Source organism: Pelodiscus sinensis, chromosome 9 (genome assembly GCF_052426305.1).
Source record: "Pelodiscus sinensis isolate ZL-2025 chromosome 9, ASM5242630v1, whole genome shotgun sequence".
In the NCBI taxonomy this organism is placed as follows: domain Eukaryota; kingdom Metazoa; phylum Chordata; order Testudines; family Trionychidae; genus Pelodiscus; species Pelodiscus sinensis.
Genome location: NC_143060.1, coordinates 18,081,338 through 18,105,995, shown reverse-complemented (window position 1 = coordinate 18,105,995; position 24,658 = coordinate 18,081,338). Strand labels below are relative to the sequence as shown.

General features: G+C 43.9%; 2 protein-coding genes across 24 annotated transcripts in view; one reads left to right on the top strand and one right to left on the bottom strand.

Moving 5' to 3' along the window:
* Positions 1-22,757, bottom strand: part of PATJ (PATJ crumbs cell polarity complex component) — a 223,638-nt gene extending 200,881 nt beyond the window's left edge. For 4 of the 11 annotated variants that reach the window (XM_075936122.2, XM_075936120.2, XM_075936124.2 and 1 more), the window contains exons 1-8: positions 18,157-18,576; positions 12,452-12,508; positions 12,197-12,363; positions 10,669-10,863; positions 9,582-9,727; positions 7,115-7,310; positions 5,204-5,332; positions 2,837-3,049 (exon numbers count right to left, since the gene is read on the bottom strand). In XM_075936122.2, coding sequence (XP_075792237.2) covers positions 2,837-3,049; positions 5,204-5,332; positions 7,115-7,310; positions 9,582-9,727; positions 10,669-10,863; positions 12,197-12,363; positions 12,452-12,473 — 1,068 coding nt within the window. In that variant the 5' untranslated portion in view covers positions 12,474-12,508; positions 18,157-18,576. The other 7 variants (XM_075936115.2, XM_075936121.2, XM_075936119.2 and 4 more) reach the window with 4 other exon arrangements.
* TM2D1 (TM2 domain containing 1) overlaps positions 22,748-24,658 on the top strand; it is a 77,066-nt gene continuing 75,155 nt past the window's right edge. For 10 of the 13 annotated variants that reach the window (XR_016350246.1, XR_012905895.2, XR_016350245.1 and 7 more), the window contains exon 1: positions 22,749-23,012. Coding sequence is in view for 7 of the 13 variants with exons in the window: in XM_075936131.2 (XP_075792246.1) it covers positions 22,857-23,012 (156 nt within the window). In the remaining 6 variants the exon portion in view is untranslated. Of the gene's footprint in view, positions 23,013-24,658 lie in introns of all 13 variants that reach the window. The other 3 variants (XM_075936134.2, XM_075936133.2, XM_075936132.2) reach the window with 2 other exon arrangements.

The window sequence follows — 24,658 nt, the reverse complement described above, 5'->3', positions numbered from 1 at the left end:
GCCCTCAGAGCCACCTGGAGTGTGCAACGTAGGACTCCAGCAGCAATTTAAATGGCCTGTGGCTCTCTACTGTCATGGTAGCGGTGGTGACCAGCAGCTTCAGGCTCTTTTAAATTGCTGGGCCCCAGAGCAGTTACCCCTTTGCCTCCCTCCCTCTGTTGGCAGACCAGTAAACAGCCCATTCCTGAATTGTGGCTAAACTGGTGAGTTGTAGGTATGTGCCTTGCGCGTGATTAACTGTATTAGATTTTCTGTTTCCTTATATGTGTACGCACAGAGGAGTGTAGATTTAGAAACAATGATAGAGAACTGAGGCAGCTTAAAGCAAGACTAGTAGTTTAATATACAACAAACAAATTGGCAATTCAGAACATTTTGACTGATTTAAATGGTAATCATAAAGCTAAAAAAAACAACCCTTTGCCTTTGTAAAATTTCAGCTAGTAAAAACCTTTTCAAAAGTCAGAGAGAACAATATTATGATAGTAAAAATTCTTTCTTGTGCAGTAGATTCCTTGGTGCAAAGTGATTTTCATGACCTGCCTTTAACAAGTACAATAAATGAAGCATAACTCCCCTCCCCCCCACATTCAGGTTAACCACTGCTGTCAATTTCTGCAGAGACTAATCTATCAGCAAATTGAGCAGATACTTATTCAATCTAAATGCTTGGGCTCTGCCGGCAAACAATGCAATAGATGTCATGACTAGCAACAACTGAGTTTATTCTAGATGTCACAGAAACAAAGGATTCCGGAAAGAGGTGGGAAAAACAGTACGAATCTAACACCACAAAGGAGGACATTTTAGAAGGTCTGCAGCAGCTAGAGCATTCAGGGTTGTTGCAGCTTGATCTATGGCACATGCATACTGCTGAACAAGTCAATCTGAAGGTCAGTCTCTAGCGCAAAAGTGAGAAAATAGTACAATGCTAGGAACAGAAAGTTATGGCTACAGAGTATTAGAAAATGTGACAGAGCCAGCAAGTGGTTCTATATGGCAATGGAGAATCTTTAGGCAATACCTGTTTTCAGGGCACTACACAAATCCCCCTTTCAAGACATCAAACTTAAAAAATTCAGGATAACAATTTACTTAAACCAATGTCTCTTTGGCCACAACAGTAACTCCTAAAGTGGTGAAAAATTTGAGAGGGCAAGTGAGAAGACAGGAGGAAGTAGAAAAACTTTCACTGTCATCCATTTGAACTGTAGGATCTTTCCTCTGCTGTTACCACAACCTCACTTCAGAGACACACTGAACAGGTTCCCTACATCACCTGTCCTCTACTACAGAATCCATCACTCTCTGGGTCCAGCAACATCCGTGGTCTGGCATGATTTTAGTTAGCCAGTTGTCCATTTACGAGTGTGGCCAAGTTTCCAGTATTCCTATAAAGTTTGTTTAAAACCACCAGTCCTGGCTTTCAGTCTTCTGTGTTATTTAGCTAATTTACCCCTAAATGTCTTCTAAAAGCCCAGTGAGCAGAAGTGTTGGTAATGCTGCTAGACAATATTGAACTCCCATGGTTTGGCAAATTCTCTGGTTCAGTACCAGTCAGGTCCCAAGAGTGCTGCACTAGAGAAATTAAACCTGTAGCTTCTTCCAAAGGAGTCTCACCAAAGAAACATGAAATACTCCATCGCACCAGAAACTAAGAGCGGTCTTTGGAGCAAGCTGGTCTAGTGCGAAAAGAGCACAATCATAAATTGTGTTTTAAAGAACAGCCCCTGTCCAATTCCAAGTCATAGTCAAGAAAGAAAAGACTACTCTAAGGGCATGTCTAGACTACATGGCTCTGTCAACGGAGCCATGTAGATTAGGGTTGTAGGCAAAGGTAAATGAAGCGGCGATTTAAATAATTGCCACTTCATTTAAATTAAAATGGCTGCCACGCTGTGCCGATCAGCTATTTGGCGGCACTGCGCTGTCGTCTGGACGCTCCGCGGTCGACATCAAAGGCATTTGTCGATCTCCCCTTTATGCCTCGTGGGATGAGGTTTACCGGGGAGGTCGACAAATGCCTTTAATGTCAACCACGGGGCGGCACAGCGCTGTAGTCTGGACGCTAAACAGCTGATCGGCACAGCGCGGCAGCCATTTTAATTTAAATGAAGTGGCAATTATTTAAATCGCCACTTCATTTACCTTTGCCGAGTAAACAAATCTACATGGCTCCATTAATGGAGCCATGTAGTCTAGACGTGCCCTAAGATATGACACCTAAATCTAACTAGAACATTAGTAGCAGATGGTGTACAAACACAGCTTTGTTGATGTTTCCAGACCTACTGTACACTTAGTGTAGCATTTATTGATTTTAATTATTCAAAACAGAAGAGGATAACTTAAGAAAAAACAAGCAACGTTGATATGACCGGGAAGACATTTGCTAAAACAAGATTCAAATGTTTAAAATACATTTTCCATCAAAGACAGTTGCATAGAATAGGAAGATGTTACGCTTATGTGTCATAAAGAGAAACAGATCACTCTTTTGAATAACTCTGTTCTGGTCATAGTTCATGTTATATTTTGGGAACAAAAAAAAGTCAACACCACTTTTTAAATCCACTCAGGTGAGCAAAAAAGTGTGATGAGCTAGGAAGGGATCTGAAAGTTCCATTTACGGGAAATGTTTTTATGATCCCATTAACAGGTATTTATAGTTGACTACAGAACGCTGACCTGATGATACTATGATATATTTGGAAATAGAATATGTTGCAATCTGTCTGAAGCTCTTTAGCACTTGTAAATGCTGTGCCCTCTCTTCCTGGCTGCAAGTCATAACAGAACTTATTTGAAGAATTGTGAGGAAATGTCAGATACTTACACCCTTGTTTGGAGAAAAAGGCGATGCACCAACAGGCAAGCTGACAGGAGTTGGCGGAGTCACTGTAATCTCACACATTGGATCTCTTGCAACCACCATCCTAACAGAATTCCCACAGTTTCTCAGCACTTGGGCTACTTGTTCACTGACCATTCCTTGTACATTGGTTCCTCCAATCTGTAATATGTAATCTCCTGTTCTAAGTCTCCCATCCTTCACATATAGCATATTTAAAAAAAAAAAAAAAAAAAAAAAAAAAAAAAAAAAAAAAGAGAGTCAACAATTGGACCAAAATTTTACATTGCAGACTGAAATTGAATACTATATTTTCACAGAGCACTTAGTTCATAAAAATCATAAAATTAATTCTGCAAAATAAATATAAAAAAATGCTAACACATTTAATCATTGTTTTTTCCCATAGCTGTTAGCAGTATTTCAGCTCATTGTTTAAAACAAAATGAGTAAAACCATATAAGCCATTAATATTAAAAATTAATAAGAAAAAGGTTAAATTTCATATTTACAGGGAAACAAATGCTGAGCCTGGTTTCTAATCCTGTATAGTCTGAGATTTTCTATGCTACCAAATAGCAAAAAGAGGCCTTCAGGGATACAAAGCACAGCCTGTTGATTTAGGGCTATCAGAAGAACCTGAAAGGTCAAATATTAAAAACTCAACCCTGCAGGTCTTATTCACATGATCAGCCTTTCCCCAAGTGAGTAACTCTGCTGAATATAATGGGACTACATTTATGACTAGGATTACTTATGTTAAAAAAATTGCAACTTAGGGCTTGATTCAGCTATTTTTACTTTAAGAAAGAACTATATGACACATCCATGGGGCTATAGCCTCGGCTGTTGTAAATCTTCATAGTTCTGTTGACTTACAAACACTGATTTACACCAGCTGAGGACTTCACCCAGCTCATCAAACATACACATTAATACTGGTTTTACTTCCAGGTGTTACTTCATCGAGCTTGATCACATACAAGCTCATTATTTAACATTTTTAACTGAATCTCACCTCATCTTTAATTGAATCCTATCTTAATGTACAGCGGTCATTGGAAACCAAAATATTTTGTTCTTCTCAGCAGAAGAGGTGTTCCACAGTGAGTGAAAAAGCATTCATCACTGCAAACAGTTTTGAGGAGAAGATTCTCAAGCAGCAGCTGACTTTTTCCATTCCAGCTCTACAAATAATCAGTTTGTTTTTCTGTTCTAAATTAGAACAAGTTCTATAATCTGCCTCTTACCTTACATTAACATTTTAAAAAGCAAGATGAGGTTTTTTGCACCTGTAAGGCAGCAGTTAGTAAAACTAGTCATTGAGGAGCTCTCACTGAAATCCCAAACTTGTTAATGCTGCCATTGAGAGTAGTCAGTACTGATTATGGTTGAGTCTTTAAAGACTAAGACCCCAAGGCTGCAATCTGATCCAGGCAGGTGAATCCATGCACCTATCACAGCTATCACTGACTTCAGTGGAGCTTTGCTCAGGCACAGTCCTCTTCATATTTATAAAGATAATTTACTTTTATAACCTACATATGAACACACAATCATGCAACTGTGCCAGCCTTCAGGAAATGGTGCCCTGGGTGAGCTTGTATTTTGGCACCCTGACTTCAGCTGGCTCCCCAAGTTCCCCATCATCCCAGCCTCCGCTAACCTCTCCTAACCCTCCAACATCCCCTCTGGACCTACTGCCTCCCCAGACTCCCCCCTTACTGCACATCAAGTCTAGGCCCCACTGCCAGCCCCCCTCCCACTCTCCAAGCTCCATTCCATAGCCTTGTACCCCAAGTCCATCCCCCTCTTTGCCTCAACCACGGAATCCTGGGCAGGCATCCAGACACATTCTTTCATAAGGCCAGCCCAGCATGCAAGTAAATACTAACAACTTTAGTGGACTAGCCTGCTTGATTAAGGATTATGCACATGAGAATGTGAAATGACAGAGCTGGTCCCCAGAACTGTAACCAAATATATACATTCTCTACAGAGTCTGCATGTCTCTTAAGAGTAGCTGTCCCAACACTGATGACTCATAGTTGAAATGTTATTGAATGCTAATTATAAGGCTGGGCCAGCAAGTAAAGTTTCTGGAATGCAGTAAACCCCATGCCATGCCTGAGAAGTAACAATTCAGTTCCAGTGATGACTTTTTGTCAATTATCATAGCTTTAACATGTTTTTATTTCTACATACTATGTTATATTTTATTCATATATAGGCATTCAGTCATTAATGCTATCAGACTCCTTTTGTTTACATATATTGGTTTTTTTTAGGAGTGCTAAAATAAGTTGTTATACTAGTAAACTAAAGAAGAAGAAACATAAAATAACAAGTTACCCGATCTGCTAATCCACCTGGAACAATAGTCCTTACAACAACACCGTTGGATTTTCCTCCTACAATTCCAAAACCTAATCCCGAGCCGTCGTTAATCAGTTCAACTTCTTCAGTATGGCCCCACTGAATCTACAATTAATAGAAGGGGGAGATTTTAATTTCAGTACATTATCAATATTTCCAGCTTTCATATCTACCAGGATTTAGTAATAATCTAATTCAGAGTAATTTCCCCACATATAACTGGAGCCATATTGAGTCTTGATTACTCAGTCAATGGGTTTTTTCATGTTCATAAGATACCATTCTGGACTACATAATGGCAATTTTAAGATTTCTTTTAATTTCTGGTAAATCAAGTTTACTGCAACCCACAGGGAGAGAAATAGTGAGCAGTCTGCATTATTCTAGTTGTTTTTTTTTAAATATATGATCAGTCTCCTACTTCTGTTATTTCACTTACATGCTGTACAGTTCCTCTCCACTCTGTATGAATAGCACAATATAAATTTTGCCATACTTTATTGGGTGTGTCTAAGCTGTTTTGCACTACAACCTTGTAGTGTACAAGACAATATGAGAAATCCTCCTCTGTTAAACAATTGAGCCTAACCATTTTTTCCTGTTATATTAGCTCTTACGTAGAAACTAAAATGAGATAAAGAAGACATGTTTAAGACATCTGTGACTAAAGGATTTATTAGCATACTGAAAGTCTTGGCCAAGATCAGTTAAAAGTCATAAAGGAAGTTGAAAGACCTCCCACAGAGATATATATTTCTATTTTATTTTGTTAGTCTGTTTGGTGCAACTCCTTTAATGACAAAGCAGTAAAAGTTTAATTCTTTAAAATGTTCAGAGCAATAAACAATATTGATTATCTACTAAAACCTTCAAATTTCACTGTCTCCATAATATTCATGAGAGAAATAATTATCCAGTATAAAAAAAATCCCTCTTAACTCAATCTCCAGCAAAACTTCCAATATAACAAATTAAGATTCCAATATTGCAAACACCATTCTCAGATTACGTGGCCCTTCTGCACTCAGACTGTATGGCCCTTCAGTTAGGCCATTAGCAAAAACTTCCTAACTGTTAGGGTGGTTAAACACTGGAATACATTTCTGGAGATATTTAAGAGCAGGTTAGACAGACATCTATCAGGGATGGTCTAGACTCTAGACAGTGTTTGGTCCTGCTGTGAAGGCAGGGGACGGGACTCAATGACCTCTCAAGGTCCCTTCCATGTCTATTTTTCTATGTTTTAATGATTCAGTGAAACCAGGACACAGGCTCAAGATCAGGATTTGTGAGATTACAAGATAATCTCTTGAACTCAAGAAAATGAGTGGGTTCACAATCAGCTGAGAGTAGCAACATATGAAAGTCGGCATGCAAAACTGGCAAACCACTCATGCAATAAAATTGTTACCTCTCACAGTGATGCATGTATGCATCACTCATTTAAATAAAGGCTTTGCTCTGGGGAGTTAAGGTTTTAGCAGAACATCATATTCTAGTGGGGAATGCTGAAAGTAAGCACTGCCTACCCTCTTCTAAATCATTATCCAATTGCCCAGGGTAAAATGGCTTGCATTGGGAGATCTCAAAATTGCACTACCCTGCCCCCTCTAAATTATTCTTTACTGAGAATAGGTAGGGCTACTAAATCTTCAACTCCAGTTCCCCCACAAAAAACCCAAAATCTACTTTAAAACAAATTCATTCAGAAACATATTTAGAGCATGACAATGTTAAAATAAAATGCCGTGATTCTTACACACAAGTAAAAAAACATACACTTAGCTGCTGTAAAACAAAAATAGTGAAAACTGTAAAACTCCTGTCATATGTTTGAAAAGCATTAACACCTTCCAAAATCTGATTTTTGATAGTATAACAACTCACAGTCTCAGGTGGATGTGTGTCACTTAAAACAGAAGAGGTTCCGCTGTTTCTTTGGACTGACTCCCTGGCAACAACCAGATGTAAAGCGCCAGTAGACTGTTGCAGCAGTGCAATAGCCTGCTGATGGGAAATGTTCTGATCCAACAGAGTGTGGTTAATGGCCAGAATGTGGTCGTTTTCCTTTAATCTCTGATCCCTTGATAAAAGATTAAAATAATTTTTTTTAAAGAGAGGTAACCCCATTCCAGGATTTTGTAATCTAAAGTAGAATATTCAGAATACCCGGTAATATTGCATTATATTAAAAGTGATCATTTATTACAGGTCTCTATTAGCATACAAGTTAGGTACATTCTATTTAATAACCCAGCTCAACTGATGTTTGTTGCAACACTACATCACATAAACTTGATGGATTTTTCAATGGGTTCCCATTCAAAATTCAATGAAATTCTAGTTCATTCTTGATTACACTTTATATCAGAGATAGCCAATTCTTGTAGTAACACAAGAGGGTGAGGGGATAACATCTTTTTCATTTCTTTAATAATGGAGATTGCCTATCTCCTAGAACTGGAAGGGACCTTGAAAGGTCATCAAGTCCAGTCTGCTGCCTTCTCAGCAGGACCAAGTACCATCCCTGACAATTTCTGCCCCAAATCCCTAAATGGCCTCCACAAGGATTGAACTTACAACCCTGGGTTTAGCAGGCCAACGCTCAAACCACTGAGCTATCCCTCCCTCTTAAATTTTTTGCCCCAAATGGCCTCCACAAGGATTGAACTCACAACCCTGGGTTTAGCAGGCTAATGCGCAAACCACTGAGCCATCCCTCCCCCCTTTTAACACTATGTGACCTTATCTCCAAGTTTGGACAGTACTAACTGGCTTTCTCTGATTCAACCTAAAGGTTATCAAGATGTACATTTAGAAAACATAGGTAGTTTGTTGTAACAGATTTTGCAATAAAGCAATCTAACATACAAAGAACTCACCTCCCTTAACCAGTGAGGAAACATAAAAAGGAGTGAATCTACTTTCTCCTGGGAACAGAGGGCACGATTTATTGCTACTCTAAGACGGTATAACTCCTACAAAGTTCATTCACTTTATTGATGAATTTACACCTGTGATTAGAAAATATTTAATCTTCTTCATAAAATATTTATAAAATTACTCTTCCAGATCCCTAGGCCAGTTGCTGTGACAGAAACAACATCCAGAACTTTGTGTGAACCAAAGTTTACGTATGTCACCTTCAGAAGATCTCATCTCAAAAGGAAAATGGGAAGCATTTTGGGGTTTTTTCCATTTTAAAATTCTACTAACATGGAAGATTTTTGATAAATAACTTCTTTGAATTTTGCGCGAATGGGTGTCTATTCAGAGATCAAGGACATTTTATATATCCTATTAGCAGCAGGCTAGCATGCCCTGAAGTATAATACTCCCCCTTTGACATCCCAATGAATTCACCTCTTTACACTTTTAAACAACTTAGGAAGTTTTTCTTAAGTGTTCCTCAGTGCACTATATCCATTCCAACCTTTTCTCGCCTTTTTTGGGGGGGAGGGGAAGAGAGCAGTAGGAGAGAAGAGGGAGGGAAGGTACTCGTGTGTTAGGACTCTACAAGAGAAGTTCTTTAAGAAAGGATACCATCATCTTCCTGTCCAATGGGAGCTTTAGAAAACTGCTGCCAGCCACTTCCTGCAGCTCCCACTGATCAGGAATGGCGAAGCGAGACCATTGAGAACTGTGAGGAGCCGTGCCTGAAGACACTTGACATAAATTGTCTCACGGCCCGCCAGCAGCTTAGCCTGACAAGGGGCCACAGGTTGCCTACCACTGATGTAGAAGGCCTTGGGGGGGATGAGGTTAAAGAATATCTCTTGAGGTTGTTTAGGAAAGGATTTCATTATATCCTTAAATTCCTGGGTAGTCTGTAGTGTGGGATCTTCTCTGAGTTCTTTACAGTAGGTGATAACAGAGTGGTCATTTGGCATCATTAACAGAGTCATCTTGGTTGAGGACTAGGATGGCACCCCCTTTTTCACTGGTTTGTTGGATTTCAGGGAATATATATTTTTCCTCTAGGGGGCGATGGAGATATTGTGGGGATGAGATATTTGTGAAGTCTCCTCCCTCCTCCCCTATAGTAAGCAATGTGTGGTTTCATCCTCTGTAGCTATGATACTCCCAGACCAGAGTAGAGCATTGTATAAGCGCAAAAGGTTGCCTCTCTCACGAACAAAAGTTGCTCCAATAAAAGACACTACCATGCTACCTTGCGTCTCTAATATCCTGGGACAACATGTGTACATCTCCAAAATTATCAGTCATTTTAAAAATCGTAGCCAATTTTTTTGCAGTTATTTTTATGAACCTACAAAACCATAATTTTGCCACATTTCTGAAAAGGGATTTTTAAAAATAATGGTTAATAAAATAAGAATATGCATATTCTTACCTGGCAGCTATGCTTCCTGGCTGGATTTCCTTGACAAAGATACCAGCTTCTCCCATTATTTGATTTTGATTTTTAAGGGCAATCACACTAAAACCAAGTCCTCCAACAGACGGTTTTTCTATATCTATATATTCTATTTGCCTGCCCTAATTTAAAAAAAAATGTTAATTTCAATACAGTAGAATGATCTTGTTTAAAATTTATGAGTATAACAATAATTCTTCTCCCTTTTAAAAAAAAAGGCAGATCTTTGAACATACTTTAGAAAATACTCCCATTTATTATTTTTCATATAACAGAACACAGTATAGACAGGCAGCAAAGGATTCTGAACTCTCAGGAAACATAAGAACCATTTTTATCCTTCATTCACACTATGAAATTAATTTCAAACTGGACAAAAAGTATGAAAAAATGCTGTTTATTTGGAATTTCTGGAAATACTGCATATCTAAACTAGGCAACTTATATTTTGGCTGCTTTTTGCTTTAAAATTGGATTGTTTTTAGCTCTGTGTTCAAAAGCTATTTTTCCCTTCCCCTGTAATTTCACACTTCGGAGTTACCAGGCATGTTTCTCCGCAATTGTTCTGTTTTTCCAGTTCCAGTGCAGATTTTCTGGGCTTCATTACTGGTATAATAGACTTGGGAGTGGGGGGACACTTTAATCACACCTGTGCTATTTAAAATAATGTTCAGTCTTTAATTCAACCAATAAAAGATTTAGTTATAGCACACTAATGAGAAAAGTTATGCTTCAAATACTGACTACCTTAATGTAGCTGTATTTAGCAAGTTATTAATCCAACTCATGAAAATAATGCATAATTCTAAACAATGCATAGGTGGAGCCCGCTGCCTGTACAAGAATGGCTCTGTATATATGCAGTAAATCACTACTATATTACACCAATTATGTTCATGTAATTAGTATCTGTCTGACTTTCTACTCTTACTAAGTAAGACACTAGTTCCCCAGATAAAGTACAGAAAGTTATGTTTGTTGATCTATTACAACATAATGTACACAAAAGAACTGATGTTTGTGGAAACCTAAGTTGAACGCACTGGCCATGGCAGGGCTTTACCTTTGCCATTTGTTGGATCATCATGTTGAATTCATCAATGCCTAGTTTTGGAGAGAGAGGAGCTACTTTGGCTCCAGATGAATTAGAAGCCATATACAAGTTCCCATTAGCAATGGATCGGTCAGCATCAAATACTAGTAAGCCTCTCTTAGTAAAATCAAAGTCTAACGAGTGGTCTGAAGGCATGTAATCGAGCTGTTTAAAAAAAAAAAAAAAACAGAAATATTTAGTCAAAAACCTTCCTTCAAAAGTAAAAAACAAATATAGAAACAGATTTTCAGTTAAAAGATTCTGCACAAAAAGCAGCTGTATAAACAATTTATCAACATGTTAAACCAGAACTTCAATACCTAGTACATACCTCAGGATTTCCTCAACTATTTCACTGAGGGTGTGTCTAGACTACAGAGTTTTGTTGACAAAAGTGGACTTTTGTCGACAAAACTATACCTGCGTCTACACTACCGCTGAGTTCTGTCGACATAACGTCGACAGAACTCAGCAGTTTTGTCGACGCTGGTAAACCTCATTTTACGAGGCATAACAGAAACTCTGTCGACAGAGTTTCTGTTGACAGAAGGTGTTATTGCATGTAAACTGTCCTTTGCGTCTATACTACCATGTCAACAAAGCAGCTTGCTTTGTCGACAGAACTGAATGTAGTGTAGACGCTCTTTGTCGACAAAACTTCTGTCGACAAAAGCCTGTAGTCTAGAAGTACCCTGACTGTGAAAGGACTAAAAGGAACAGGAACATAATAAGGGGCCACGTCTAATTTGCACACAAAATAAAAACAGGAGGAAAAGTAAAAGAGGCAAGGAGAACGCAGAATCAGCTGAAAGCAGAAAAAGATGCAGCATGACCACAGCCATAGCCAAAACATAATTCCTTCGGTATCAAAAAGAATTAAAAAAAAAAAAAAAAAAAAAAGACAATCCTTATTTGTTTTCATTTAAAAACGACTGAAACATGCATTTTATCTTTGTTTCCTTCCCTTATATTTATTACATCCCTCTCCCCTGTCTTTTCCTACTCTCCTATTTTTCCCCTCTCCTCTCCAGGACCTAATCACATGTAAAAGAAGTGAGTGTTGAAATAGCTTTCAAACTGTGGATTTCCAAATGCACCTTGAGCACTTAGGAGCCTAGGTCTGCACTTGGAAGATTTTGCCAGTATGGCTACAGCTAGTGTTGACACACCTTCTACTGGCAAAACTGTGCCAAACAACAGATAATGGCTTATGTCCCATTACAACAATCCTAGCAAAAGTTTAGTTTTGCCAATATAATTGCATCCACACAAGGGGCCTGGACGTAAAGGTGTGACACAGGCACTCAGATCCTACAGTTATGGGAGCCATAGATTGGTTAGATACCAACGTGTTAGAAAAAAGTTAGAACATTCAATCACCCCAACCACCGTTTATGAAGCCAAATAGCAGCATAACAAGGGAGACACACCTACATACCATATTTTAAATTCTTAAATATAGCCACAGAATAGACAAAAGACGTAACTTTCAACTTACTTGCTCCTTCAGTTGCTTGATTGACTGTTGAAGGGTCAGTATCTGATTAAACAAAGGGCTTCTGAGTGTGCTACATAAAACAGTCAGTTTTTCATTCTCGAAAGTCTCCCCTCTCTCTCGCAGTTTCATTTGCAGACGATCAAGAATTTGTAGCACCTGCTGCTTATCTGACAAACCCCAAAACAATACAGATTAGAAATCTGGATCACGATTCTCTCACTACTCAACAAAGATAAATATTCTGAAGGTATCTACCTGCTGCAGGATTTTCAGGCATGGTGAATTGATCTCTTTGAAATCAGTCAAAATAACCTAGATGAAGTTTAAAAAAAAAAAAATCAACCAAAATTCCAAGTGAAAACTAAGTTATACCTTACAGCATATTGCTTAAGACTCAGAGAGAGAATCGATTACATAAATTATGTTACTCATCATATGGGTGGAACTTTACTTCTGTGCAAAGCCCCTCCAAAATCAGTGGTGGTCCACCCATACAAAATATACTGCAGAAACAGGGCCCAAAATTGGTCTAGTAAGATATGACCTGCCAAACTTTTCATCCAGCATGAGGCCCACCCCTGCGGCATGGAACAGCACTATTCAAAGCAGCTGGTTGCTCCTTATGGCTCTCTGACCTGCCGGGAAGATGGGGGGAGGCTTCTCACGCTGCCCCCACCACCAGCAAAATCTCTCAGGTCCCCATGGCTGGAAATCACCCACTGGGAACCAAGAGATTTTTGCTGGGGGTGGAGGCAGTGCACAAAGCCTTCAACCCCCCACACACAGTACAGGGAACCACATGGGACAGCCTAGGGATGTCAGAACTTCCATCAACTACTCGATTAATAAATAAGGGGTGCACTCGCTACTGCCGCTGTGACTCTGCATTTTAAATGTAGTAAGAGCCGCCGGGCTAAGGATGTTAAAGCGCAGATATGTGGCTAATCGTGTAGTCAATGCATTTGTATTGATTACACTATTAGTCAATAAGGGGGCCGCTCTGTAGAGCCGCAGCAGGGGTAGCTCATGGAGCCAGCTCAAGCATTCGGCTGAGCAGTCCCAGCTACGGAGGTGAACGACTATTCGACTAATCGCTTCACCCCCACCATTGCGGCCTCTATCAGAAAGAGGCAGTGTGGGAGGGGAAAGAACAGGGGGTGCTTCAAAGCGGCAGTACTGTGTGGAGCCTAGGGTCAGGTAGGGACTCCGCCCACCTCCTCCCCCCAAACCACGGGCTCCATGCAACACTGCGGCTTTGAAATGGCACAGAGAGCACAGGGCCAGTGGGGAATTGCTTGAATCCCCTGCTGGCACTGTGCTTAGGGTTACCAGGTAGACCCCGTCAAAAAAAATTGGACACACTTGATCATGGGGGGAGGGAGGGACCAGACAGGAGGGGGGCGGAGTGGGCCAGGAGGGGGGCAGGAAGCAGAGCTGGCGGGGGGGGGGGTCCAGGGGCCGCAGGGCTAGCCAGGAGGAAAGGGGGGGCTGGGAGGGAGGGGGACCGGGAGGCAGAGCTGGGGAGGGTTGGGGGCCGCGGGGCTGGATGGGAGGGGGGGAGCCCAGAGGAAGGGGGGCGGGAAGTGGAACTGGCGAGGGGGGGTGCAGCCACTGGCAGCAGCCGGAGTCCAAGGTGCCACACCCCCATCAGGCACTCCCTCGAGTTGCTCGTAGAAGCTGGGCAGGGGAAAAGAGAGGGGTTGAGAGCCACTTCCCCCGCCCGGCTTCTGAACAGAACCAGAGGCTCCCAACTGAGAGGCTGGGCCACGATTGGCGCTGGGAGCCTCTGGTTGTGTGTAGAAGCCGGGCGGGAAGAGCGGCTCGGAGTCCCAGCCCCCTGCCATTCCCCCCCCCCACCCACCCCGGGCTTCTGCATGCGACCAGAGGCTCCTAGCGCCAATCATGGCCCTGCCTCCCAGTCAGTTCTCCGCCCCCACCAGGGTTCCATCCAGCGCCCAGCCGGGAATTCAGAAAATACCGGACATTGCACATGTCCAGTATTTTCTGAATTTTTCTACCAGACAGAAGGTGCAAATACCGGACTGTCCGGTAGAAAACTGGACATCTGAAAACCCTACCTGTGCTCCTTGCAACACTTTCACCTTTGAAGGGTAGCAATGCTAAATGGGGACAGCGAAAAACACTTCCCTGATACAAAAGGATCTGTTTATATACAAGCAAGTTATCTCCTGGGCACCTTCACTCTGATTCACAGTTGAACATGTTTGTGGCAAGTACAGCAATTGCTCAAGCAGCAATGTAATACTAGGAAAGTATTTAGCATTTTTCAGTGTAATTTAGCAGATGGAAACAAGGAGGGACAGTATCATGTGACCAGCCAGCTATCTGAAAACCACCCGCAAACATATCATAGAAGAATCCAAGTACCTACCCCATGGCATGTGCAATACACTGAAGTCTGAAGAACATTACACTTTCATTTAAATTGCAGTAAAATCCTAAGTGTGTTAGGTATTATCAACCCAAACACAAATGCAGACCAGACCTATACTTAAAAAAGAAAAAGTTCACCAGTAGAGCAATATGGGCAAATCCTGCTAGTGTGGACACAGTTTTTTAGGCAAAAAAAGTGCTTTTGACAGCACAGCTTACACCAGTTTGGAAAATGAAATGCATTATACTAAAAAAGCACTTTTATGCCTATATGACTGCACTAAACTAGGGTTTTAGCCAGCATAAGCATGCCACAAAAAGTCACATCCTTAAACAGTGTTAGAATACTACCACAAGTTTGTAATACAGGCAGTCCCCAGGTTACGTACAAGATAGGGACTGTAGGTTTGTTCTTAAGTTGAATCTGTATGTAAGTCAGGACTGGCGTCAACCGCGGCTGAATCTGGATGCAAGTTCTGACTTACATACAGATTCAACTTAAGAAACCCAGGCATCCCCAAGTAGGCTGCTGCTGCAACTGATCAGCAGCTGATTCCAGGAAGCCTGGGGCAGAGCAACTCTGCCTCGGGCTTCCTGTAGTCAGCCGCTGGTCAGTTTCAGCAGCGGCTGACTTGGGGACGCCTGGGGCAGAGCAGCTGGGGTGCTGCTGGGTTGCTCCAGTAGCGCGGCTCCTTGGCGCTACTGGAATAACCCAGCAGCACCCCAGCTGCTCTGCCCCAGACGTCCTGATTCAGCCGCTGCTGAAACTGACCAGCAGCAGCTGAATCAGGACGCCTGGGGCAGAGCAGCTGGGGTGCTGCCGGGTTGGTCTGGAGCGGCGCTGCGGGACCAACCCGGCAGCCCCCAGCTGCTCTACCCCAGGGGTAGGCAAGAAAAGCCTGGTCTGCTGGGGGGGGCACTAGCTGCACCTCCCCCCTACCAGCAGACCAGGGAGACGGAGAGCAAAGCCGCTGAGCACGCCAACAGGGGGACAGCCCAGGCGCGCTTGGGCTGTCCCCCTGCGGGCGTGCTCCGCGGCTTTGCTCCTGTCCCCCTGGTCTGCTGGGGGGGTCCAGCAAAGCCGTGGAGCACGCCTGCAGCGGGACAGCCCAAGTGCGCCCGGGCTGTCCCGCTGCAGGCGTGCTCCGCGGCTTTGCTCCCCGTCTCCCTGCAGAGCAGGGAGACGGAGAGCAAAGCCGCGGAGCACGCCCGCAGGGGGACAGCCCAAGCGCGCCCGGGCTGTCCCGCTGTAGGCGTGCTCCACGGCTTTGCTCCTGTCCCCCTGGTCTGCTGGGGGGGGTCCAGCAAAGCCGCTGGACCCCCCCAGCAGACCAGGGGGACAGGAGCAAAGCCGCCCAGGCGGCGGGAGTCCCACCGCCTGGGCGGCTTTGCTCCCGGCAAACGAGCAAAGCCGCCCAGGCGGCGGCTTTGCTCGGGTGTCCCTGGTTTGCTGGGGGGGGGGGGTCCAGCGGCTTTGCTGGACCCCCCCCAGCAGACCAGGGACACCGGAGCAAAGCCGCCCAGGCAGAAGGAGTCCCGCTGCCAGGGCGGCTTTGCTCCGGGGCAAACGAGCAAAGCCGCCCAGGCAGCGGGACTCCCGCCGCCTGGGCAGCTTTGCTCGGGTGTCCCTGGTCTGCTGGGGGGGTCCAGCGGCTGTGCTGGACCCCCCCAGCAGACCAGGGAGACCGGGAGAAACTTTTTTCACCCCGGAGGACACGGGTGGCGACCCGCTGCCCGTGAGCTCCGGGGCGAGAAAAGCCCCGTTCGTAAGTGCGGATCCGACATAAGTCGGATCTGCGTAAGTCGGGGACTGCCTGTATAGACCTGCAAAGGTACAGTGTCCTGCCCTAAAGTGAACAGAATTTTCTGAACAACTCTGGAATTCTTCACAAGAGACTATTTCACACAGTCCTGTGACAAGACAGTGTGTTGCCTTACACAGTCCAGGAGCCAACACACATAATCAGAAAAGAATTATGAAACCTACAGAATTATGAATTCTACACCACTGAATGTGCAACAGTAACCTGATGAAAGTCTCAAAAAACAAGACTTTCATCAAGTTACTGTTGCACACTCAGTGGTGTAGAATGCACAAAATTATAGACAGTTCCTGCCATTGATTTATTACTCTGGAGTTCACTGGAGAAGAGAGGTGTTTTTTACACCAAGATGTCTATCTCAATGTAAAGTCCTAATGGAGTCAAGACACAGGTAGCTGTTGACCAGCTATATGAAGTTAAAAATGACTGACTGTCTTGTCTCCACTAGAACTTTACATTGAGATTACTTTACATTTACAATGTATTGGGATATCTTGGTGGAAAAAAATAAATCTCAGTTGCACTGAAGATGAAGCCTATGTCTAAAGACACATTGAGCTTGTTTATCAGAAGTGTGGAGCACCAACAACGTCAATCAAATCCAGTGACCCTCAGCACCTAAGAAAAATGATGCAAAAAGAGAATACACAAAAAACTGGAAAGTTGCAGGTAAAGGTTGTACTTTCTCCTCCCATAATAATCAAACAAATCTTCCACAGATGTAAAAATAAAGAGGCCTTTACATCCCGGCAGCTACTGCTATTCACAAACAGCACAAGCAGAGATTGGGGAAAAATGGAGAAGTACTTCCCCCTCCCAAACCAAGTGACATGTGGGGTGCACAAAGTCACATGCCCTTCCATATTTCCACCTTCCATTTAGCCCACAGGTTTTCAGGGGAGGGGGCAGGGAAGAGGCAAGCTGCTCAGGCCAAGCCACAAGCCAGAGCTTGGAGAGGGTGGCTAGGTGTCTGGCTTTTTACCAGAAAGACTGGTTGAAAAGGGGACCTGACAGCGTACAATCAGATCTACTGACTGAATGCTCAAAGTCCATTTTTAAATAATACAAAGTTGTCAACCCTACCTCAGGGCATGACCACACAAGGCTGGCCTGAGCTGCCAGGCATCACAACTTCCCCTCAAAACGTTCCTCCTGCCCACAGTTTGAAAACCTCTGTGATAAATAAATGAAAGGTAGAAAAGTAGGGGTGGCATATGACCTCATGAGCCACCCCCACATGTCATTTCTGCATCCCCACCCAATAGGGAAGTCAAGCCAGCCCTATGACAGGGACCTCTGATAATTCCCAGAGCAACAGAGGGTGGCTCCCCATTTCCAAAATCAAGCAGGTCTTGCACAGAACATGGGGTTAAAACCAGAGCCAGCTGGAAAGAGGGGGGGGGGGAAAGCTACTGTTGAAACGGGCCTGGAATCTGAACTGTCCCTGACGGGGAGTTTGGAAAACACTCTGGTGGCCGTAGCACTATGAATAGCCTAGACAGAGCGCTCAGCCCCCTTGCAGAGCCAGAGCCAGTCCTGCCCGAGATGCAGCCGACCGGGGCGGGCGCCTTTCGGATGAGGCCGGGGATCCCTGAAACTCAAACTTCCAGGAAGTTCCTGACCTGCCCAGTGCTCGCTCCCAGCCGCTGTTCATCCCCCCCGGCCGCCCTCGGGAGCATGCAGCAGCGATACGGACAAGGGGAGGGGCGCCCCCGCCTCTGGGGAAGCTGCCCCCCGGGTTACCGGGTCCGTGGAGGCGGGTGGCACAGGCCTGGCTGCTCCCGGCTCGCCGTCTGCGTCTGCTCTGTGCGCTCACCTGGGCGGAAGCGAGCGGCTGGATTTTGACCGCGCCTCGCCGTCACCTGCAACGCAGGAACCGGCCGGACGAGCGCCGCGGCCGGGAGGGGCGAACGCGCATCGCTGCGGGCAAGCCCGTGCGAGGCTCGTGGCGCAGGGCAAGGGGGATAGAGGAGAAGGGGCTCAGGGCTGCTGGAGAGAAATAGGCAAGGGGGGGAGGGGGAGGAGTGGAGGGAGAGAAGAAGGGAAAGAACAAGAAAAGCCCAAATTCTTCCAAGCAAAGCGGACGATGGAGAAGCTGGCGAGCGAAAGAACCGAGTCCTTCCATTTCCAGCACGTAAACATGTTCTGGAAGTCAGACCAGAGCTAGCGCTAAAGCGTAGCAATCTTTAACGAGGATCTCTCTTCGCCCGTGTATAGTTTAGCCCTCCCTCTCTACACAATATTGGCCCCTAATCCTCCAACCCCAGGCTTCGCTTGACTACCATGCGGCCCTCCCTTGATTTCCATGGCGCTACTTGCCATGGTAAAAGTGCAAATGAAAAGACAACTTTCCTAGTATGTGTTGGTTTTCTTAGAGCCCCAATTCCTGGATTCAGGTGATTGGACAAGAATCTCAACTTTAGTTAAATTTAAAAAAAAAAAGACCAAAAAAGGTAAGTTCCTAGCCCTCATGGCTTTGGAGGGAAATTAAAAAAAATGCATCCTTAATAAAATGAACCTAAAGATTTGTATTAAAGCTCATGAGATTTAAGCTAATTGTGATCTCTGGATGTTCGGAGCATACTCTGAGCATATGCAGGATTGGGGTCTTGATATGGAAGTCTAGCATAATTGGCCTTGAAAACATGGTATTTCAGTTAGAGCGTGGATAGTGATGCATAGTTGCCATTTGAAATTCAGGGGTTCACTCGCTGTAATAAATAGGGACTAAAAAGAGGGGACACAAAGCCAAGCAAATAACTAGGAAGACATTAAGCTGTCACGTGTTTGACAAAAAAGCTTTCTGGAATACCTATAAATGTAGTCTACAAAAATACAGATGAAAATAAAATGTAGTCTTAGAAGAGGCTGTTGGAAAATGTCAATCAGATTTTCCTAGTGCAACAAATCAGTGGCCAGCTAGGATTTCATGGTTATTGTTACCTGAAAACTGCAGTTGCTTGGAACTTCAGAACAGAAACAGTTAGAACTTACCTTGTCATGTTTTAAAAAGACACTCTGTCTAACTCCTATCACTTCAGCTAAAAGGGAATGAGGAGACGGTTTCTACCCAGAGAGAGCAGTAGCACACAAACTGGGCTCGTCTACACTGGCCCCTTTTCCGGAAGGGGCATGTTAATTTCAGCTATCGTAGTAGGGAAATCCGCGGGGGATTTAAATAGCCCCCGCGGCATTTAAATAAAAATGTCCGCCGCTTTTTTCCGGCTTTTAGAAAAGCCGGAAAAGAGAGTCTACACTGGCCCCGATCCTCCGGAAAAAGCGCCCTTTTCCGGAGGCTCTTATTCCTACTTTGAAGTAGGAATTCAAAGTAGGAATAAGAGCCTCCGGAAAAGGGCGCTTTTTCCGGAGGATCGGGGCCAGTGTAGACGCTCTTTTCCGGCTTTTCTAAAAGCCGGAAAAAAGCGGCGGACATTTTTATTTAAATGCCGCGGGGGCTATTTAAATCCCCCGCAGATTTCCCTACTACGATAGCTGAAATTAACATGCCCCTTCCGGAAAAGGGGCCAGTGTAGACGTAGCCACAATGTATCCCAATTGTACTGGGAGGGAGCGAGGAAGGAAGGGAGGAAAGAAAACTACTTACATTATTTCTGGTTCAAAAATTGATCCCTGGTTATTTTACAAAATGAAAATTCTCTAGCTCGCTGAGAATACAGGTTATAGAAGCAAAAGGTCTTAACTTGCTGTTATCTTCTCCTTTTTACTTCTTAGTTTTCAGGAGTGTTGAGCCTGGATAACTCCTGCTGAAGTCACCTCTGAAAATCAGATCTTTAAGCTGTTTCTTCTTATTTTTTTTATTACACAGTATTTTTAAAATTGCAGCAAAATCTAAATCTCATGTGTCAAACACCTGGTCTGTATGTACTGGTTTCCTTTCTTAATCAATCTGTAGTATACTCATATAACCCTGTCAGTTATGTCATGTATGGTGAAGACTTTGAAGGGTTTAGTTCATACCCCAACTAAAAAAACAACACATTTTCTCTCTCCTCTTGTCCGTTCTTATGTATGTTTTACTTGTTCACTCTAAGGCAGTTATGCTGAATGCTAATAAGAACATACAACATGTCCATCTGCAACAATTTATTTTAATTTAATTCAGGTTTCAAGTCAGTAAGTTTTTGTCTTCCACCCTTCATTTTAGAGTTCATTTAGTGCTTGTGATAAGTGCCATATGATATCTACTTGATGATAGTGGGACTGAAGTCTTCTATTTATCCATCCAAGAGATACAATGCAGGCAGAAGCATAGTAGGATTAGGTGCACTTCTCACCATCATGATTTTTGCCTTGAAGAAGTATGAGTGTAGTTCAATACGAAGTATATTCAGTCTTTGGGCTCTTCTGAAACTGCCAAGAATGTCAGTTTTGATTTACACACTTTGTCCACTAGGCACAAGACTACCAAACACCATTACCTACCTTGGTTAGTTTTACACCAGTGAGTAAGAGATAAAATGTATTTCATATCCATGCACCATTCCCCTCACCTATTCATGTTTTTTATAGTCATTCTTTTATTGGTGATTTACACATCAGATATTAATCACATTATTGGATTTTTGTTTCTACTTCCAGATACAAACAAGTATCATAGTTTATCTAGGATGGTAAATAATCTCAAAGGGTAAAAATGAAACCAACTAAAACCCAACCATTTTAAGAGGTGCAGTTTGGTAACTGAAATCTGAATTGTTTTCTTCAACACTATAGGCAATAAACTCTAGTTGTAGATGAAATAAACCAAATAAGACGACAAGGTAAAAATACAATATTTTTATTTGAATACTTTCAGCATCTGAAAACTGATGCTGCACCAATATGACAGTTTGAAACAGCAAGATTCTTTTTACAATAGTATAGACTGACAGAAGGGATTTGCACAGGTGTAAGTACATTTTGGTGCAAAATCCCCTATGTGTAGATAAGCCCTGTATTTATTAAAATTTCTCAAGTACTTTCTGATCCTTGGATAGAAAAATGATGGATTAGAAATGAGCCAATTGGAATTTGTGGTTTTAAGGAGTCTGATGTCATGTCCACACGACACTTTTTCTAATGTTAAGAAACTGTTTTTAAACAAAGGTTTAAATCAGTGGGTTAAGCAACGGTCGTTTTGGCTATTGTGGATTGGACATAACCACAATGTCAATAACATTTTGGAGTCTAAATTGTTTAATCTGTATTTGCATACACTGATTTTTAAACTATTTTGAAAAAATTGGTATGGCAGGAAAAACTAGTCTGGACAGGGTCTAGGTATTTACTGATGTTACTGTGTTTGTCATTTATAGTGATCAATAGCTAACAGATTAGCAGTTTTTTCTTTGACATTCTGAAAAGTAGAACATAAGTTTCCATATTTTTGTGTGATACTTGGCTGCAGAAAAACACGTTGGATCTTGTGGGTGTACCAAGTTAGAACCAATTATAACCTGCCTTACTTGTCATAGCACTCAAATATCTGACTGAATTTTATATTTCCTGATGTAATGAAGATTTTGCTTAATATTAACCCCCAGGAGGTTCTTCAGTAACCTCTTTCCCATTCATGAGCAATATTTGGTTGGAGGAAAATCTAAGGAAGACACCTTGTTTGTCAACAATACTGCCAGCAACTAACAATTTTTAAACATTTCATTCTAAAAACAAAACTCTAAGATAATAAATAATATTGGTGGGGTTTATGGTTTTGGGTTTGCTTGTTTGTTGGCCTGCCTTCTGGTGGGTTCATGTTTTTAAACTTTCAGGAACTGGCTGCCTCTTCCCCTAGGTATGTGATTTTCCTCATACAGGTACTTGTGTCTGAAATGCCTATTAAAAGAATGAAGAGGGGGAACTTCCTGATTGTAACAAAGGGCAAGTTCATTTTCTCTCTGCTAGTCCCTGGCCTGTAGTCACAAGTGGATGCAAACTCCACCTCCAGGGGAGACTGGAACACAGCACCTTAGCCTCCCTTACAGCTCATTCCTGGGGAAAGGAGGATGGACCCTTCTCGCTCTCCGTACCTTTGTCCACAGCCTTTCCTCTCCCCTGTCAGTCTTCCTTCAGACATCACGCCTCTGCTCGCTCCTGGCCTGGGCCCCCACTACTCGCCGGCTCACTGTCACCTCCTCTATGTTCCCACAATGCAAGGCGCTTGAGCGACTGTCTGCTGAGCTTCCTAACCATAGAGAACGCCTTGAGTGAGGGCAACCGAGCTTCTTATACTTTCAATACAATGAGGAACGCGGCGGCCATCTTTTCTAGGGGCAGCCTGACTTCCACCGGAAGAGGAAGCGCTGGTGGGACAAAGCGCTGCTTGCCTCCAGCGCCATTGACACTGTGGCAGCCATGTTTGAAATGGGCAACACCACCAGTTGCGCCCTAAGCCGGCCTTCCCGAACAGCCTAGGGCCGCGGCCCGGCTTGCGTTCCACGAAAATGGCCGCCCGGCCGAGGCGGCGGCTGTTGAGGAGGCGTCAAGCCGCGGCTGCAGTCCGGCTGCTGGGCGTCCTGTGGCTGGCGTGCGTCGCCGCGGAGGGCGTTGTCGGCGGGGAGCCCCCGCCCAAGTGCGACGAGCTGAGACTGGGGCAATATCCTGAGTCCGTTTGGGGCTGCGGTTACTATGGTGACGGCTGGCCCGTCTGTGGCGGGATGGGGCTCAGCCTGAGATCAGCCCCCAAGCTGGATGTGGGGGCGGAGCCGGGTGCAAGCTCTTTGCTTGGGATGGTTTGGGTGTCTCCTTCCCATCCCCGTTAGCGGCTCTCGACAGCTGTAGAGAGTGACTGAGACGCTTAATAGGGGAAGAAAGGGCTTCTTTCCTGGGGCTGGGGCTTGCTTTTATGGGGGAGGGGAGGCTGCTTCCCTTCTGTTATGTTACTGTTAAAATCACCCGGATGTTGTGATTCTGCAGGATGTAATTCGTTGGCAATATTTGGGAGGAAAGGGGTCAGCTTACAGTTTTCAATCTCGGGAGTGTGATAAGTAGGAATACAAGGGTTTCCCCAGTTGGGAAACTAATGAATGTTTAAAGGGGGGGCACATCTGGCTCCCACCCTCTTCCTCCAATAAGCCAATTCTTGATCATTTTTGACAGCCGGTGACATTAATGGAAATCAGTAGTGGAAGATAATCAAGGAAAAGTTGACTTCTTATTCTGCTTTATTTAGCAATTGTAGTTCAGTCTTTTGGTAGCAGTAAGTAGGAAGTTTCACAATTCAGTTCCTGTTCAGGATTAGTCTGGTGCAGATGTATGGCAGTTTATGATTTTTGAATTGATTTATTTACAATCTGTTGGATAGTATTGGTAAGTGGAACCTCTTTCAGACCAAATACTTGACAGCGAATCTGTCATGGAGCTGATTGAATACTGGTGTGCACTGACCCTTGTTCTAAAGAGCAAGGAAATAAAATCTGGATTTGAGGTGCTAGCTTTCCCTTTTTTAGTAGAGAATTGTTTTTTACTCTTCTTATAAGAGTTAACCACTTATATTTCTTTCAGGTGTTGGTGACAGCACTCAGATGTGCAGCCCAGGGCAGTGCATTGAAGCAACATCTCTGCTATTGTTAAGACTGAGAATAGTTTTCTCAATGCAGACCTTTCTGTAGACCACCAGCCAACCACCCATGATAAAAAAATGGGTGCAGGAGGGGTTGGGGATGCAGTGTCTGGTTGGGAGGTAGGGTGCAGGAGTGGACTGGGTGCGGGGGGGGGGGGTATGGGAGAGAGGTGCAGAAGAGGGTTGGGGGTGCAGGGTATGGGCATGATGGAGATAGGAACACTTACTTGGCTCCATGCCTCCCACCGCTTCCAGGGACCACCCCACAATGCTCCCTTTGGCCATGATTCTGTCCAGTGGGAACAGCAGGGAAAACCTCCAGGTGAGCTGTTTCCTGTGCTGATGTTTCTCCAGCTCGGAGGAGGGGAGGGGGAGCAGCAGCACACAAAGCTGCTTCCTTCCCCCTTCAGCCAGATCCAACCTGCTCAGCTCACCCCCTTCTCCCCCGCAGCGGGAAGCTGGTGCTGGCACTTCAAGCTCACTAGGGGAGAGGGAGGGCTGTGGACTGGAGCATCAGCACAGACTCCCCACTGTGGGGTGGGGGAGGAAGCCCTGAAATTTGTGGCCCACCTGCAAGATGATTACGGACCACTAGTGGTCTGTGGACCACACTTCGAGAACCACTGGACAAGGGAAAGGAAAACTGACTGAACTAAGCTCAAATCGTAGGTGGGTGAAGAGCGA